Below are 18,300 nucleotides of genomic sequence, written 5' to 3'. Positions count from 1 at the left end.
AATAATTAATTGGTGCCCTAGTAAACTCTTAAGTGAACCAATATAAATTTTTGTACTATTGTGAATTAATGGATTTTTAACATATTTGATGTTTCAAATATGGTGGTGTTTTACCCCACTGCAGTCATTATACTTTTCAGTTCTCCAATTATTCAATCTTTGGCCTGTGGGAGCCCCTTCATGCCCGTGTCCTTTTCACATAACCCCAGTAGTTTTTGATAGCTTCCTTGTTTTCTAGAACTACATATATTCCAGGCCTATCTTACACATTTCTTGCCCTTGCTCTGGAAAAAGCTATTTCTCCAAGGAACACTGCTTCTTTTAGCAAGCAATGGTATTTGGGAACCATAAGCTGGGTGCTAGGGTTACTCATTGCTACTGGGTAGATCATTGCTTGTAGGCCTTACTGGGCACTCATTCTCTCTTTGACTGTATTTAATCTGCTCTTTTAAACAATGCTTTGTATTTTTATCTTCAATGACTATGATTTCCATTTCTAGTTTTATTTGTTTTGTTCTAAATCCATATATTCTTTTTTTTTCCTTCATAAAATTCTGAATTTTCATTATGTTATACATTCCTTCGTTAATGATTTTAGATGTGTTTCTTTTATGGTGTCTTTCAGTGACTATATGTAATCCTTGGGGTGTCAATTCTACTGATTGTTTTATGTGCTGGCTATCCCTTACAGTGATGTATTCCCTCATATAGTTTGTAATTTTTTATTGTGAGTTCATCATCAGCAAGCTTATGTTATTTTGTGGGAGTTTCACATACCTTAGGTTTTAGGGGCGTCCCAACAGAACAACTTCATATGAACGCTTACTGGTGCCTGAGGAGGTTCACCATTCTGGATCAGTTTTATGGGAAATTTCTCAGCTTAGGAACCCCACACAACACAGTACTGTAAATTCATACCCCTCATCTTCATGTGGGATAGGCTTGGTGTTTTGATTTCTTACCGGAGAGCTGCTGTAGTTTATTTTTTCCGCCCAGGCTCTAGGTCAGTGATGAGCTCCCATGTTGCCTCCTGGAGTTAGTAGCTAGATTTCTGGCCTTCTTAACATGAAGGCACAGCCCTTTTAGGATCCTAACTTTATACAAAAGTCTCAGTTCCAGCTCCCCACCTCTTATGGCTACAAAGTTATGTCTCCTACGGGCATTAAAACTCTGACTGCTAGACTGTTTAAATAAAGTATAGTATTTTCCTATGGTGAAATACTATGCATCCATGAAAAAGAATAAGGCCTTGCTATGGTGGCACAGTGGTTAAAAGATCAGCTGTTAACCATAAAGGTCGGCAGTTCAAATCCACCAGCTGCTCCTTGGAAACCCTATGGGGCAGTTCTACTCTGTCCTGTATGGTTTCTATGAGTCAGAATCATTTTGATGGCAGCAGGTTTTTTGGTTTATATGTATGGATCTGGAAAAGATCTTTAAGATACATTGTTAAGTGAAGAAAGCAAATGCAGTATTCTACATTTATATAATCATATGTATAAAAAGAAAAAGAAAAAACCAAACCCATTGCTGTCGAGTTGATTCCGACTCATAGCGACCCTATAGGACAGAGTAGAACTGCCCCTAGAGTTTCCAAGGAGCAGCTGGTTGTTTCGAACTGCCGACCTTTTGGTTAGCAGCCGTAGCGCTTAACCACTACGCCACTGGGCTTCCAATAGTATGTATACGTTTGTTTAAATGCATAAAATATCTCTGGAAGGATTCACAAAAACCTAGTCACATTGGTTGCCTCTGGCAAAGACAACAGGATGGCCGAGGGAAGTGAAAAGGGCTTACTTTTCATTGTACAAATGCCTATATTTCCTAGTAAAATAAATGCATAAAACCCCAGTCCCTAGTTCTTCGGTCGTGTGCTCACCTCTCTGGTTTTGAGCTCCCTCTTCATTTTTGGCACCTGGGGATTTCTCTTTCTTTCAAACCCAGGGTTGTTCCCCCCACCACCGCAAGGTTGTATGATTTTAAGAATGTCTTATGTGTTTGAAATTGATTGTAGCTTAGTGCATCAGATTACCAGAAATCTAAAACCAAAGAGATGTTTATTTTGTAATCAATAAGAACCAATGAGTTTCTTTCTGAGTCCAGAATTTTAATGCAGCCCCTCCTTTCTGTGTTGCTATTGCTAAGATGGTCTTTGCTGGCCTGTCCACTTTAAAAAGTCCCTTTTCTTCCTGGTCTCAGGCTTGTTGAAGTTTGCTGATGATCTTGGCATGGGAGGTGCCAAAACACAGACCATCTCCCTTGGCCAAGGCCAAGGCCCTATTGCGGCCAGAATGATCAACACTGCCATCAAAGATGGGACATGGGTGGTCTTACAGAACTGCCATCTGGCCACAAGCTGGATGCCTACCCTGGAGAAGATCTGCGAGGAGGTGATCATTCCTGAGAGCACCAACATCCGATTCAGGTGAGATGCTGCCTGTCTCTGGGCATTTATGCTGATGACTGGGAATGCAAAGATGAACAAGACATAGTCCCTGACATGAAGAAGTGCTCATTCTAACAGAAGGCAGCTCATAGATGAATAATGTTGACACCATGCAATACCTGCTGTAGCATAGTTTGAACAACAGCCAAGGAGCACAGAAAAGACGGGAGAAAAGTTGGGGAAGACCTGGAGGCCTGACAGTTGTCTGGGGTTTTGAAAGATGAATAGGAGTTTGCCAAGAAGGACATTCCAGGCAGAAAGGACAGCATTTACAGAAGCAAAGAGGTGTATTAAGGGAATACCAAAAAATTATTCTATGATCCTGGGGTGTATAATGTGAGAAGTTGTGGGGGCCGGAGGTGATAGAAAACATGTCTAGGAAGGTAGATTAAATGTCAGCAAATCTAAGTTTTTTAAATTAATATTTGTCTAAAAAGAATTCTACCTGTAGTCCAAGTACCCCTTTTTTTTTTTTTCCCCCCATTTCTCTATCCTGTAATTCTTTGGGCTCCATGGAATTTGAATCAGCATTGGAAATAGCTATTGATTTTTGTGAACTCTAAAGCCCAGCAAGGCTGAGAATTGTGTTTTGCATTCATAGAAGGAGGAGATGAACCCAGCAGACTTTAAAGCCCCTTTCAACTCAAACATTCAGCAATTCTCTTATTCCAAACCAGAGTCAGCAAACACTAGTCTGCAGGACAAATCCAGCTTGCTGCCAGCTTTTGAACAACTCACAAGCTAAAAATCACTGTCATGTTTTTAAATGGTTGAAAAAATCAAAAGAATAATATTTCTTGACACATGAAAATTACATGAAATTCAAATTTCAGTGTTCATAAATAAAGTTTTATTGAAACACAGCCCTGCTCATTCGTGTCTTGTCTGTGGCCTCTTTCACACTACAATGAGTAGTTGTGACAGAGACCATATGGCCAAGAAGCTTGAAATATTTGCTGTTTGGTCCTTTATAGAAAAAGTTTGCTAACTCCTGCTCTAGGCAAAGAAGCATGCTAGTTATTTTCATTTTAGTTATGTCTGCCTAAAAATAGGAGAGTGTTTGGTGCTTATTTACAAAACCAGATTAGGCTATAATTGATCTGTATTCATGTAAGAATTCCAAAACCAAAAACCAAACCAAACCCGTTGCCATTAAGTCGATTCCGACTCATAGCAACTATACAGGACAGAGCAGAACAGCCCCATAGAGTTTCCAAGGAGTGGCTGGCGATTCAAACTGCCGACCTTTCAGTTAGCAGTTGAACACTTAACCGCTGCACCACCAGGGCTCCAAGAATTCCAAAGGAGAGAGAATTTAGGGGAGGCCCATTAATTTCAAGAAGTTATTTGGTTTGAGGTGGTGAGTTGATTCATTGACCATTAATCGCACACTCAACAAAGAAAAAGTTGTTCATGTTGACATTTAAGGTCTTCTATAATATGATTGAGGAGCCCTGGTGGCGTAGTGGTTAAGAGCTCGGCTGCTAACCAAAAGGCAGCGGTTCGAATCCACCAGCAGTTCCTTGGAAACCCTATGGGGCAGTTCTGCTCTGTTCTATAGGGTTGCTATGAGTCAGAATCGACTAGACAGCAATGAGTTTTTGTTTTTTTTTAAATAATGTGGTCAAGGAGCCCTGGTGGTGCAGTGGTTAAGCACTCAGCTGCTAACCGAAAGGTCAGAGGTTCGAACTCCTCAGGGGCACTGAGAGATAAAAGACGTGGTGATCTGCTCCTATAAAGATTACGGCCTAGGAAACTCTATGGGGCAATTCTACTCTGTCACATAAGGTCACTCTGCGTCGGAATTGACTCAACGGCACACAACAACAACATAATATGGTCCTACCTAACCCAAAAGTCACAAACTCAAGTCCCTACAGGAGCCAGGCAAGTAGCATAAATAAGTGAAGATGTCTGGGCACAACAAGTATTTCTATGGTACAACAGCAATCACTGCGGGCAGCCAGCCTCAGTGTCGGACATAGATAGAGAGTGGTGGGGACTGCGGTGAACCAGGAGCACATGCCTTGTAGAGAGGAGCAGTTATGTTCAGTACCAGCTAACTGCTGCACGTACGCGTAAAGGCCTCTTGCCATCAGTTTCTGTTTTTTAAAAGGGAAGATAGAAATCTAGAATTTTAAAAGAAAGCTCTAGATTTTCAAAAGTTGGCAACTACTTCAAAAATACATTACAACATTGGGTAGGTTGGCATAGTGTGAGCCAAGCATCACCTGTCTGCAGGCTGAAGTCAGGCCTCAGGCTACCAGTTGGTGGCAGCTTCACTCCCCTCCAGCTCACTTGCTGGGCCTGGACCACACCAGGCTGCCCGCAGAGCCTTACCATATGCTGGCTTTCCCTCCTCCACGCAATTGCTCAGCCTGTGCCCTCTGTCTCTAAAGATCTCCCACCTCCAACCTATGTGCTGAAAACCTCTCTAATGCCAAGCAAAAAAGCAAGATGCCACAGTGTATATATAACTTGAGCTCAGGTAGGAAAAGTAAATGAATAAAAGCCTTCTAAGGCAATATGCCAAAATGTTAACCTCTAGGTGGTAAAGTTATAAATGTTACATCTTTCCAAATACTTTTACATATGTTCCCGTATGCTGTGGGCACAGATAAACTTTTGTATTTAAAAAAAAAAGAAATCCTCCATGTTCTTCAAGGCCCATGTCAAATGCTGTTTCCTCTATGACGGGGGTTGGCAAAATTTTCCATGAAGGGCCAGGTAGTAAATATTTTCAGCTTCGTAGGCCATATGGTTTCTGTTGCAAATGTTCAGTTCTGCCCTTGTAGTGCGAAAGCAGCATAGACAATATGTAAATGAAGGGGCATGGCCGTGTTCCAGTAAAACTTTATTTACAAAAACAGGCAGCATGCTGCATTTGGCTTGCTGGCCATAGTTTGATGACTTTTGGTTTCTGATGTTTGTCTAGCTCCCCACAACTCATCAAAAGCTCTTTTTTCCGTGGACTCCCATAGCCTGTTATTTTTCTTTCTCTACAGTCTTCATTTTAGAATGTCTTCTACTGTCATAGCCTGTCTGCTTTTCTCCCCTTCCTGGTGCCCCACTAACTCCCCCATTGTTTCTAGAAACAATGCTTTACTCGCTTTGGTCACTCCCATGGTGCCTGATGTAGTGCTTTGCTATAAAAGCCCATGTGTTGCTCAAAAAGTCCAGCAGGTGTTGTGGGTTTGTTAACCAATGTCATAAAACAGCATGTGTGTTACTGTTACATGAGAAACTATCTGTTCTGTAAGCCTTCACCTGAAGTACAATAAAATATTAAAAAAAAAATAAAAATAAAAAGTCCAGCAGGGGAGGCTGTGTGGTGTGGTGATTCAGAGCATGGGCTTTGGAGTCAGAGAGTGCCAAGTTCACATCTTGGTTTATTGCTTCTTTTAAGTTATAAGTTCTTGAAAAAAGCTCAACCTCTTCTGACATCAACTCTAAATGTCTCCTCTGACACCAACTGCAAATGCAGGTCTTATTCTTCTGACCCTAACCACCCGGAGTTAGATCCAAAACTTCACTTATTGAGGGGCACAGTCCTCCAGACTGCCACATCCACTCAAGACTTCAGACACCAGCCACAATCTCAGGGCTCCCTAGGCCACCTGCACTTCTGACCAACTAGTATAAATTCCAGAGTTCTCACTACCCCTTTGGGTTCAATAATTTGCTAGAACAATCCACAGAACTGGGGTTACTTAGGATTACAGTTTTATTACAGCAAAAAGGATACAAAAGAAGAGACACATAGGGCGAAGTCTGGGAGGACCCCAAAGTGAAGCTTCCAAGTCCCAAGGGACACCTTGTCCTCCCAGTTACCCTCCCAGTGCATCAATGTCTATCTCCAATCAGGAAGTTCACTTGAGCTTCAGTGTCCGGAGCTTTTCTTGGGGTTTCATTATGTAGGCATGATTGGTTGCATCATGACCCACATGGTTAAACTCAATCTGCAGCCTACTTCCCTCCCTAAAGGTCGGGCTGATAGCATGTGGTGGTTTCTGGCATGGCCTGTCCCCACCCAGCATGAGTCACCTCGTTAGCATCCATGATTGACAAAGATAATCCAACCATTCAAGAAATCCCAGAGGTTTAGAGTTATCTCCCAGGAACCGAGGAAAAGACTCAATTCTTTGAGTAAAGTAATTCTTCACCTCATACTCCTGCTTGCCTCTCCATGCCTGTTTCCTCTTCTGTAAACCTACCTACCTGTTGCCATAGAGTCAATTCCAACTCATAGTGACCCTGTAGGACAGAGTAGAACTGCCCCATAGGGTTTCCAAGGCTGTAATCTTTATGAGGGCAGACTGTCACATCTTTCTCCCGAGGAGCAGCTGGTGGATTCTAACGGCCGACCCTTCTGTTAGCAGCGAGGGCTTTAACCACTGTGCCACCAGGGCTCCTTTCTTATGTAAAAGGGGATAGTAATACCCTCCGCATAGGTGGGGGTGAGATTAAAGCAAATGAAAGGACATATATTAAATTCTTAGCACAGATTTGATATCTAGAGCTATTATTTCTTGTTATTGTTTTTTTTCCAATGTAACTTATTGCATTGCTCTAAATAGTTGGGTCTGTTGTCCTTCCAGACTCTGGCTAACCAGCTATCCATCAGACAAGTTTCCAGTCAGCATTCTCCAGAATGGGATCAAAATGACCAATGAGCCCCCCAAAGGGCTCCGAGCCAATCTTTTGCGCTCCTACCTCAATGACCCTATCTCCGACCCTGTATTCTTCCAAAGCTGCACAAAGGCAGTAATGTGGCAAAAGCTTTTGTTTGGCCTTTGCTTCTTCCATGCCATCGTTCAAGAGAGGAGAAACTTTGGACCCCTGGGTAAGCAATGAAAGCTCACCTGAGTTCCTGTAGGAAAGATCACAGATGGATGAAGGTGTGTGTGCGTGTGCTGTGCGAGTGTGTTCAAGTTTGTACTCAGGTAGGATTGCCGGTAAAATACAGTATAAGTATGTCCCACGTAATATTTGGGACATACTTACACTAAAAATGATTTATCTGAAATTAAAATTTAACTGTGTGTCTTATATTTTTATTTGCTAAATCTGACAACCCTATAACCAGGTCAATGTCAGTGTCAGGGAAAGAAGTGATGCTCTAGAATTGAAGATCCCCCAATTACTGAAGTAATGTGATAATGAGAGGTGGGGCGAGGAGGGGTGTGGGAAGGGGGAAGGAGACTTCCCTTTGGCCTATTGTGTTGTAAATACCTATCTTAGGCATAATGACCATCCTCCAGGGAATTGTCACCAGGTAATTTGTAACACTTTAGGTAGCTTCCTTGACGAGCACATTACAATTAAAGACAGACGCACAACCCCCTGGGGCATTTGTCTATACTTCTTCTTGAAAAAAATTTAATTTTTTTATTAAGGTAACATTCATGGCCTGACTTACAAGTAACTTAATAACCTTGTTAGTGCAGATCATCAAACTGCTAAATACAAAGTTCATGTCATCCTGGCTTTAAGGTCGGATTACCTTCCTCTCACCCACGGGCTGCCTGCTGATAGCCTTGGAGTGACCCACCTCAAGGTATTCTTAGCTGTTCTTTTGGGTTAGGTAAGGAGGCCAGTTGTCCACTTGGTGATTTTCTCTGAGCATCTCTCCTTTTCCTTCTGCCTGCAGTCCCGTAGCCGCAGTTAGCTCCAGAGGCCACCTGACTCTTTTCACTGAGGGGTGGGAGGATGAGACAGTCAAGGCTGATAGCCCCTCGGCCTCTGCCTTTCTTATATCACTTTCTCCCACCACCACTCTTCGATGCATGCCAGGCTTCCAAAATTCAATGCAAGAATTTGGCTTGTAACCCACTGCCCAGTTGTGTTTTATTTTGCCAGCACTCAAATTTTATTATTTGATTATTTTAATTTGAATGTGAATGTCTAGGAGGAAAGTAAACTCCGCAGAGCACAGGTCCTGCCATACCCTACTGTCTTACACCAGGCCCAGTTCACACATTTGGGTCATTGTCTGGCCCCAGGGGACATTTAACATTATAGCCTTGGAAATAGCAATTGCCAACTAGTCAATTCTGACTCATGGTGACACCATGTGTGCAGAGTAGAACTGCTATCCATAGGGTTTTCAAGGCTGTGACCTTTCAAAGCAGACCGCCAGGACTTTCTTTCGAGGTGCCTCAGGATGGTTCGAACTGCCAGTCTTTTGGCTAACAGTCGCGCGCTTAGCCGTTCGTGCCACCCGGGGACATCTACCCTTGGAAACTGTTGCTGTTGTTAGTTGCAGATGAGTCAATTCCAACTCATGGCAACTCTGTGTTTGCAGAGTAGTACTGCTCCATAGGGTTTTCAAGACTGTGAACTTTTGGAAGCAGATCACCAGGCCTGTCTCCCTAGGCACCTCTGGGTAGGTTCAGACTGCCAGCCTTTCAGCTAGTAGTTGAGTGCTTTACTATTTGCGCCACTCAGGCAGCCACCACCCTTGGAAATAGAAGCCACAATTTCTTCAAGGCTGACCATCCAGTTCTGCCACAAGCTCGCAGACCGGAGTTCTCAGAGCTAACTTAGTCTTGTTGCCCAATCTAGACCCTGCTCTCTAGCTCTGCTTTTGTGTTATTTTTGGAGCTCTGTGCACTACCACAATATTCCAGCCAGGGTGAATGATTCTCATTCACAAATCCCAGGGTGTTAACATCTTCCTTAACAAATGGCAAGATCCTTAAGGAAATTGATTTAGAATGGATGTTTTTGCTAGCAGAATGGCTCCCACGCTGGCAGTAAATGTCAAGGCTAATAGTTGGCCCTGTGCTTGATATTCATGGGCTGAGTGAGGCTCTTGATCCATAACGATGCTTAACATCACCGGCTCCGTCTCTGGGTGGAAATTAAGAGCTCTTGGCACTGAAGCCTCCACTTCTTCTCTGCCTCATGCAGGTTGGAATATTCCTTATGAGTTCAACGAATCTGACTTGAGGATTAGTATGCGGCAGACCCAGATGTTTCTGAATGAATACAAAGAGGTGCCATTTGATGCTCTGATCTACCTGACAGGTAAACCTCCAACATTATGCTCCATCTTCCTGCTTCTCTGCTCTGGTCTCCGTTCATTTATTTACTCATTCATTCAGCAAACATTGAGCTTATATTAAGTGCTGGTCACCATGCTGGAGACCGTGAAAAATCAAGGTAGGTAAGATATAACCCCTACCTTCAAGTGGCTTACAGTCTAGAAAGGGAGATAAAAATATAAAGAAATAAATGAGAATACAATGATAAATTTAACCAGAGAAATGTTTATAAGGTAGAGAGGCAGCATAATGATTAAATATCTGGGGAGGGGTGTGGGGGAGGGATGATCATAGAAAACTTCCTGAAGGCGTAAGAATGGGTTTTGAGGAGTGAGTAGGAGTTTTACAAGTAGAAGAGGAAGGGGGCAATAGGCAAAAGGAAAAAAACATTGCCCAGCATAGGGACCCTGAGGTAGAAACAGCACTTGCTGTTTCATATTAAAGCAATCTGTCAGACAGCTTTTATTCGTAATGCAATAGGTACTAGTATGTAGTAGAAACCCATTGCCTTCGAGTTGATTCCAACTCACAGCGACCCTACAGGACAGAATAGAACTACCCCATAGGATTTCCAAAGCTATAATCTTTACGAAAGCAGACTGCCACATCTTTCTCCCACAGAGTGGCTGGAGGATTCAAACCAAGGACCATTTGGTTAGCAACTGAGCACTTAACCACTGCATCACCAGGGCTCCTTAGTACATAGTATCGAAGAATGTAACATATAAAACTTGATCCCTACCCTCAAAAAATGCACCACGTAGTCCCAGAGACAGGAGATGAAGCAGAGGCATGCTCGATAAATGGAATACGATGCCCCAAGTTTTCTGTAGTAAAACTAGGGCACCTTCAAGGTCATGCACAAGTTTCTTCCTGAGCTCCAGGTCCACTATCTTTATACACTAAGGACTTGGTCTAGATCCTTTCCCCAAGACTGTGACAGGCACTGTGTATACACAGTCAATGCAGTGATCTTCACAACAATCTAGTGAGCTCCATGTTAGTAACCCTACATTATAGCTGAGGAGACTGAGGCTTAGAGCAGCAGTTCTCAACCCTGGGCAGTTTTGCTTCCCGGGGGACATGTGGAGACATTAATAATAATTTCTAATAATAATAAACATGAATAAATGGTAGCTTATTATTGTTTTTCAGTGTAACATTGCATTGCTAGGTGATGACCTAATAATAATATTGCTGTTATTAGTAGTTAATAAGTGTCTGGAGTCATTTTGAGTTGTCACAAGTGGAGTGGTGTGCTACTGGCATCTAGTAGGCAGAGGCCAGGCATGCTGCTAAACATCCTTCAATGCACAGGACAGCCCCTGGCAACAAAGAATGATGCGGTCCAAAATGTCAATAGTGTTGAGCGATTAAGTTCAGCTGGAGAAGCTTACAGAGACCTTAACTCAGTACAATGTCCACTACGACAAAACCCAAGTTCAGTGGATCCTTGTTTGATGATAGAAGTTCTTCAAAGAAGTGAGCTATATTCCCGTTGTTCCAGGCCTCGCAGTAGCATATCCAAGGACTCATCTTCAGACCATAGGATGAGTGCATAATTACCCTGGGATCTGGTCTCAGCCGAGGACTGCCCACAGGTCATAACCTAACCTACCCCAACTGGTTAGGATAGACTTCTTAGGCTGATGTAATACCAAAACCAAACCCACTGCTGTCGAGTCTATTCTGACTCGTAGCGATCCTAGAGAACAGAGTAGAACTGCCCCATAGGGTTTCCAAGGCTGTAATGTTTATGGAAGCAGACTACCACATCTTTCTCTGGCAGAGTGGCTGATGGGTTTAAACTGCCAACCTTTTCAGTTAGCAGCCTAGCGCTTAACCACTGCGCCACCAGGGCTCCTTCCTGAGGTAACAAACGCTCCCTAAATTTCAAAGGCTTAAGACATCAAAGGTCTGTTTATTGCCCACACTGCATGTCCAGTGTGAATTGGCAGGGGTCTCTGATCATTGTCACTGTCTATCAGGAACATAGTAGGCAAAGACTCCAACAACTTTCAGTGCCACCATCTTAACACATGTTTGTGCGGTCACTGCTGCAGGGTAGCACTGAGGGGCTCACGCTGGCAAGAACTTGTCACGTGGCCCCACCCCACCGTAAGGGACCCAAGAAAGTGTAATCTTCCATGTGCCTGGAAGGAAAGAAGAACCAGATATAGGTGACCATTAGAATTCTCTACAACACTAACTGAGCAGACAGATCTTGTTTACAGGTGGGTGGTCAGATGGGCTGAAGTCAGTACATTCTTAATCTGGTATGCAGCCCTGTGGCAGGGACAAGGGAAAATTCAGAAGAGGCATAAGACACATCCTTGCCCTTCTAGAAATTTGTGCTCTTGCTGCAAAGAATAGACATATATGTAGCTATAAAGAAATGCACCTTCCTTTATAAACATAAAATCCAGAGCCTGCAAGGGTGTCCCCTGAAGGAACATTTGCTGGTGAGGGAATGATGATGGGACCTTGGGCCCTGACTTTCTGTCTGCGATTTACCTTCACTTGAGGTCCCTCTTGGGTGCCCTCTAGCACTGCCTTGTTGGCCTGGAGGGTGGTGGACACTCTTCTCTTAACACTGTAGTTCAGCGCAGTCATAAACCTCTTTAGAGCTGAGATAAGTTGTAATGTTCAACCTGAACTTTGCTAATGGCCTGGAGAAGTCAACAGAGGAGCTTCGGAATCTGGATGGTCTGACTGAAGGTAAAACTGCATCTGTAGGGCTCAAACTACTCAAGATGAGTTTCCTCTTATTCCCTTACTTCTCCCCTAACTAACAACCCACGAGTCTCCTCCTAGACATTAAGATGCCTCCAAGTCAAGACCAAGAGAAACTCACCAACTCAGGTCATGTTTCCTGTCTCCTGCCTGAGACCTGCCTCTTCCTGGAATGATTGAGAATGAGCCCACCCTTCAGGGAGTCCCACACAGATGGATCTTGTCCTTGCAGGCCTAATGTGTTGTTCCCAACTACCAAATACCAGGTGGCACATACATTCTGTAAGCTCAGTAGAGCACACCTGTGGAATCTGGACCAGCTAGAAAATGCTTCATGGGGTTAGTGGGCTTGATTTGATGTCCCCTCCAAGAAATTGCCTAATTCTTCTTTTAAAAATCTGAGTGTAGAAACTTGAGTCTCAGAGAATGATGTTAATGATGGGGTAGAGGGAGGGAGAGGGCGAGGAGAAGGCAGATCTCAAAGCAGTAGATATAGGATAATCTCAATTTTATAAAAGATATATATTTGTAATAGCAGTATTTAACTGAATACTTGCTATATGAAAGCATTGTGCTAAATGCTTTATAAGCATTATCTCATTTAATCTTAACCACAACCTTGTAAGATGGGTACTACAATAATCTCTTTTTTTTTTTTAATATCTACTTCTTAATGTATGAGAAACTGCGATTAAGTGGCAGAGCTAGAATTGGAACTCAGACTGTATCATGCCAAAGTCTTTGCCCTGAACCAAATTCCCCATATATATATGCACAAGTACAGAAAAAAAAAATGTCTGGAAGATGCCTAAATATTAATAGTTCTCTGTTTGGTAGAATTATTAACAATTGTATTTTTTTTCTTTTGGTTTATCTCTATATTCTAATTTCTAATATGGTGAACATGTGTTGTTTTGTAACAACCATAATACCAAAAAAGCCTGCCCTCATCCTAAGCTGAGCATGGTTTCAGCAACCCTGTGTCCCAGCAGATCTCCTTAGCTGGAGGCATTCCCTGTTTCAGGTTAAAGACCAAGTTCATTATGACCTTCCCTGGGCTCAACTTCTTCCTCTGCTGGTTCTCGCCAGGGGAATGTAATTACGGAGGCAGAGTGACTGATGACAAAGACAGGCGTCTCCTGCTGTCCCTTCTATCCACATTCTACTGTAAGGAAATTGAGCAGGAACATTACTGCCTCGCTCCTGGAGACACTTACTACATCCCTGCCCATGGCACCTACCAGGTGAGGGGTGATGGGAGAGTGGCCTCCATCTTTTCTCCAGAGGGGGCTCAGTTGTCTCAATAGAGCTGTGGCTGCAGTGTATCCAGGGAGTGCCAGGTATAGTCTTGGATCTCCTGACTTGGGTCTATAATTGATTTGTAATATTTTAGAAAGCCTTCAAGAGAGACATTGTTATTGTGTAATGAATGCTGAGTACTGGGTAGACAAAGGCTTTCAAAATATGGGGTCCATCTGGGAGAACAGAGAAGAATGGTTAAGACAAAGCCTCGGTGGTGGGCAGGCTGTAAATTGCTACTTGAAAACAAAGGTCCAGAAGGTGGCAAAAGAGAAGGAACAGAAAACTGGGAGGGGAATGAGAAAGGGAAGAAGACAACAAGAAATCTAGAGAAAGGATGAAAAGGAGCTAACTTTATTGAGCACCTGCTATGTGCCACGGCCTTTTTCCTTTGTAATCTGTTTATCTTCCCATTTACAGATAAGGAAGTTGGGGTTTCAGAGGCATCAGATGACTAGCTCAAGGTTACACAGTTAGTTTGAGATAGAGCTAGGATCCAAACCCAGTTCTGTCTAACTCCAAAGCAAGGACTACTCGGGGGCAGGGGGGGATGAGGAATGGGAGAGAAAATACTCAGCCCCATCTGCCTTCATACTCACTTCCCGGAAAACTGTATGAGGAAGAGCTTGGGAAGCCTTCGGGCAGGGAAGAGGGCACGGGGGAGGGGTCGTGCTACCAACACAGTGCGACACAGTGCGATTCCTACTCAGGTCTGGTCCAGCCCAGCTCTGAAGGATATATGGTTCCCAGGGAACACACATTTAGGTCAACTGAAGGTTTCTTTTCCAGTCCTACATCGAGTATCTCAGGAGCCTCCCCATCACAGCCCACCCAGAAGTGTTCGGTCTCCACGAGAATGCTGACATCACCAAGGACAACCAGGAAACCAACCAGCTGTTTCAGGGGGTGCTGCTGACCCTCCCTAGGCAGTCAGCAGGGAGTGGCAAGTCCCCTCAGGTAACCGGGCTTGGGGCAAGACTGCGGGGGCAGATTACCCAATAAGCAAGGTAAGCACTTGTGCTTATTTACTAACCTCCTGTGGCTGCCTGAAAACTCGGATAGTACTGAACCCTGTATATACTATGATTTATCCTATACATATATACCTATGATAAAGTTTAATTTATAAATTAGGCACAGTAAGAGATTAACAACAACTAATAATAAAGACAACAATTATAACAATATACTGTAATAAAATTTATGTGAATGACAGAGCAGAACGGCCTGAGATTTCATCATGCTACTAACTCATTCAACATTTTCGAACCTCAGTTGACCGCTGGTAACTGAAACCGTGGAAGGAGAACCTCTGGATAAGGGCCGAGAACCTGAGGATAAGGGCGGGTTGGGGTGGGGGTGGGGGTTGTACTATATTTACATAATACTTTTAAAACTAACTCTATGCTGCTGAAAGCATTTATTTATTTATAAAAGAAACTGGACACCACCACCGTAAGTGGAAAACTAATATCGCTTCCAGAAAGTCATGATAGCCACAAAAAGAAAATGAGCACTAAACAGTTATTAAATTCTTCCCAGATGGTGTCCCTGGCCAAAGCCTCTGAGTTGAGGCCTCGCTCCTCTGTTGTTAAAGAGATTAGCAAGTGCTATGGAGCTCTTAAATTAGCGCCAGTCTGAGACTTCTTGAGAGGAACGAAAGGAGGAAGGTGGCCAAAACTTGAAAAGGGAGAAACTTTCTCACCGTATGATTTAAGTTATTTGCTCCACATCGTTGAACCACCTAAAATCATTCTGGGTACCTCTAGTGGAACCAGTCCACACTTTGTGAAACACTGACCCAGTCCAACCTTCTCAGTCAACAAACCAGAGGGAAACAAACCCTGGGAGAGGAAGTGACCTACTTCAAGTGGTTCATAAAGTCAGAGACAGAGCAAGACCCAGAACGGGATCTCCTGACTCCCAGCGTACCCTGTTCCTTCCATCCTCCCCTTCCCGTTTCCACCTTCCAAACTACACCAAGTTTAGCCTCTCTCAGTTTTGGATCTTACTTACTTAGTTTCTTGACTTGGTTCATAGTGCCACAAATGGTAATAGGAATGAAGGTAAACCAGACTGGTTGGTGTGTCTCAATTTAGGGGTGGAAATTCCTCTTACAGTGGGAAGAGGGAAAGAAGAGTAGGCTCCAGTCTCTCAAATCCACAGAATTGCAGAGCTGTCCCTCTCTCCCACACCCACACCCTACTCTTCCTCATTCCCCCAGGCCTGTCTCCCTTCCTACTCTGTTGAGCCCCATGCCTGGGGCCTTTCTTGCTCAGTGCTGAGAAATAGCCTAGTGCCTTCCCAGGTGTCACTGGGCACTGAGCAAGAGTCCCATCTGCACCAGGAGCTGGGAAAGCTGTGAGAGATTCCCACTCAGGTGGACCCTGAATACATGAAGTGTTCTGCAGGGTTCAGCACTGCCCCAAGGCTACCTGGCTAGGCAGGAAGTCCCTGTCTAACCCTCAGGTCCTTTCTCCAGGTATGAAGACAGGACTCGTTTGCTTAGCTTTTTCACTTTCTGAGCCAAGGGGTGATATAATCCATATGGCTGGTGAGGATGGTAGATGTACCCCTGCCCCCAAGGTAGAATTCAGTTCTGCACACTACGTTTGAAAAGACAGGCTCACTACTTCAGATTTACCCAGACAAAGCAACAGCCTGAGGGTCTTGTTTCTCATTCACTTCTCCACTGTCTGCCCTTTAAGGAAGTGGTTGAGGACCTGGCCCAGGACATACTCTCCAAGCTTCCCAAGGACTTTGACCTGGAAGTGGTCATGAAGTTGTACCCTGTGGTCTATGAGGAGTCCATGAACACTGTCCTGAGGCAGGAGCTCATCAGATTCAACAGGTAGGCCGGGTACTCTTGAAGGGCCAGATCTAATGGGGAGCAGCTGAGATGGACATTTGATAAGAGAGTACTATACCAAGGAAGTGGTTTGCCCCACCTATAAGTAGGGCTATAAATAGGGCCATCCCCAGCAAGTGTGGGCCTAGGGCTAAATCACTTCTATTCATTCTCTCCCGTCATTTGCATGCTGGCTAATTGTAAAGATAATCCTTAGAGCCACTTTTACTGAGACCTTAGTGCCAGATATGGCTCCAAGCCTTAGGCATGTTTTCACATTCAGACCACGTAATAACTTTTTGAAATATGCAGTTATTAACCCTCCCTCCACCACCATTTAATACATGAGGAAACTGAGACCAGAAGTTTAATTTATTTCCCAAAGTCACACAGTCGTTCAATGGCAGAAGGGAATTTGAACCCTTCCAGAGCCCGTGCACTTAACCATTATGCAAAATCATCATAAACATAAAAATGGGTAGGGAAAATTTCATCCCATTTCCTCTGCCACAGAGATGGGGAAAGTGTGTTATGGGTTGGCCAAGGGGCTAAGGGTCTCGAGCCTTCTATTCTAGCCTCTCCTCACTTCTCCCCCAATTACTACAGCATAGAACACAGTGGATCACCTTGATTTGACTTCTATCTAGTCAAAACTGAAAGGGTTCCCAAAGACTATTTTGTTCAGATAAGGAAAATGAAGCCCTGAGATGGCAGTGGTTTGATTCAGGTCTCAAGTTACTCAGGATTGGGGCCTGGGCTGAAATTCATCACTTCTGCCTCTTGGTCCAAATTCTTGCTGTGCCAGATATACTGTGTGTTATTCTCTCCATTTTGCCTCATGGAGTCATTGCTTAGGGACAGCCCTGGCTCTGAAGGACTGGGAAACTGGAGGAATGTCATGTGAGACTTCCTTGGCTTCCGTAGTTTTAGGGTTACTCTTTAGAGTCAATAGACGGTTGGAACCATGGCCTCATCTAGCCTGAGACCTGAAGAACTAGATGGTGCCTGGCTACCACTACTGACTGTTCTGACCAGGGACACAATAGAAGGTTCCAGATAGAATGGGAGAAAAATGTAGAATAAAACTTAAATTCCTAAAAAAGATCAGACTTACTGACCCATAAAGACTAGGAGAACCCCCAAAACTATCTCCCTAAGATACCCTTTGAACTTGGAACTGAAGCCACTCCTGGCAGTCACCTTTCATCCAAATAAACAATACCACCCGTGAATACAGTGCACCCTTAAATAATCAACTCTATGAGACCAAACAGTCAACATTTACCCTAAAGCAAAGATGAGAAGTTAAGGAAGGGCAGGGAAGCTGGATTAATGGAAACAGAACAAACAGAACGAGAATAATGAGAATGCTGACACATTGTGAAAAATGTAATCAATGTCACAGAAAAATTTGTATAAAAATTGTTAAATGGGAACCTAATTTGCTGTGTAAACTTTCACCTAAAACATATTAAAATAATATTTAAAAAAAAAATAATATATTTAGCCATATGGGGAACCAAACAAGATGTGGGTATGAGCCTATGACGTGCCACTTCTGCTGTGAGTCAGACGCCTTAGCGTGATGGGCTGTAATTCTCTTTTGTCCGACCAGACACTAGGCCTAATGGCTTCCCTCATTTGCTCCCCCGTTTCCCCTATGGCCAGAACCACTAGAATGGCCCACTGGAGCCCTTCTTCGGTGGTGGTAGGAGCCCCCATGAGCCTTTACCACTGGCCATTGTAATACAAGAAGACAGGACAACAGCAATCATACTTACTCATGGTAATCAGGACTAAAGGAGCCTGGTGGTGCGGTGGTTAAGTGCTCAGCTGTTGTGGTTTGAATTATGTCCCCCCAAAAATGTGTGTATCAATTTGGCTAGGCCATGATTCCTGGTACTGTGTGATTTTCCTGTATGTTGTAA

At 43.7% G+C, this 18,300-nt stretch overlaps 1 protein-coding gene across 1 annotated transcript in view; it reads left to right on the top strand.

Annotated features, from left to right (window-relative positions):
- DNAH3 (dynein axonemal heavy chain 3) overlaps positions 1-18,300 on the top strand; it is a 206,223-nt gene that overhangs the window by 183,234 nt on the left and 4,689 nt on the right. The window contains exons 53-58 of the mRNA XM_023728516.1: positions 2,200-2,425; positions 7,045-7,289; positions 9,359-9,475; positions 13,315-13,469; positions 14,314-14,481; positions 16,233-16,375. Coding sequence (XP_023584284.1) covers positions 2,200-2,425; positions 7,045-7,289; positions 9,359-9,475; positions 13,315-13,469; positions 14,314-14,481; positions 16,233-16,375 — 1,054 coding nt within the window. The remainder of the gene's footprint in view (positions 1-2,199; positions 2,426-7,044; positions 7,290-9,358; positions 9,476-13,314; positions 13,470-14,313; positions 14,482-16,232; positions 16,376-18,300) is intronic.

This window comes from Trichechus manatus, unplaced genomic scaffold (assembly GCF_000243295.1).
Source record: "Trichechus manatus latirostris isolate Lorelei unplaced genomic scaffold, TriManLat1.0 scaffold00024, whole genome shotgun sequence".
NCBI classification, from domain to species: Eukaryota; Metazoa; Chordata; class Mammalia; order Sirenia; family Trichechidae; genus Trichechus; species Trichechus manatus.
The sequence above is the reverse complement of the archived record's forward strand: the minus strand, read 5'-3'. Positions and strand labels throughout refer to the sequence as shown.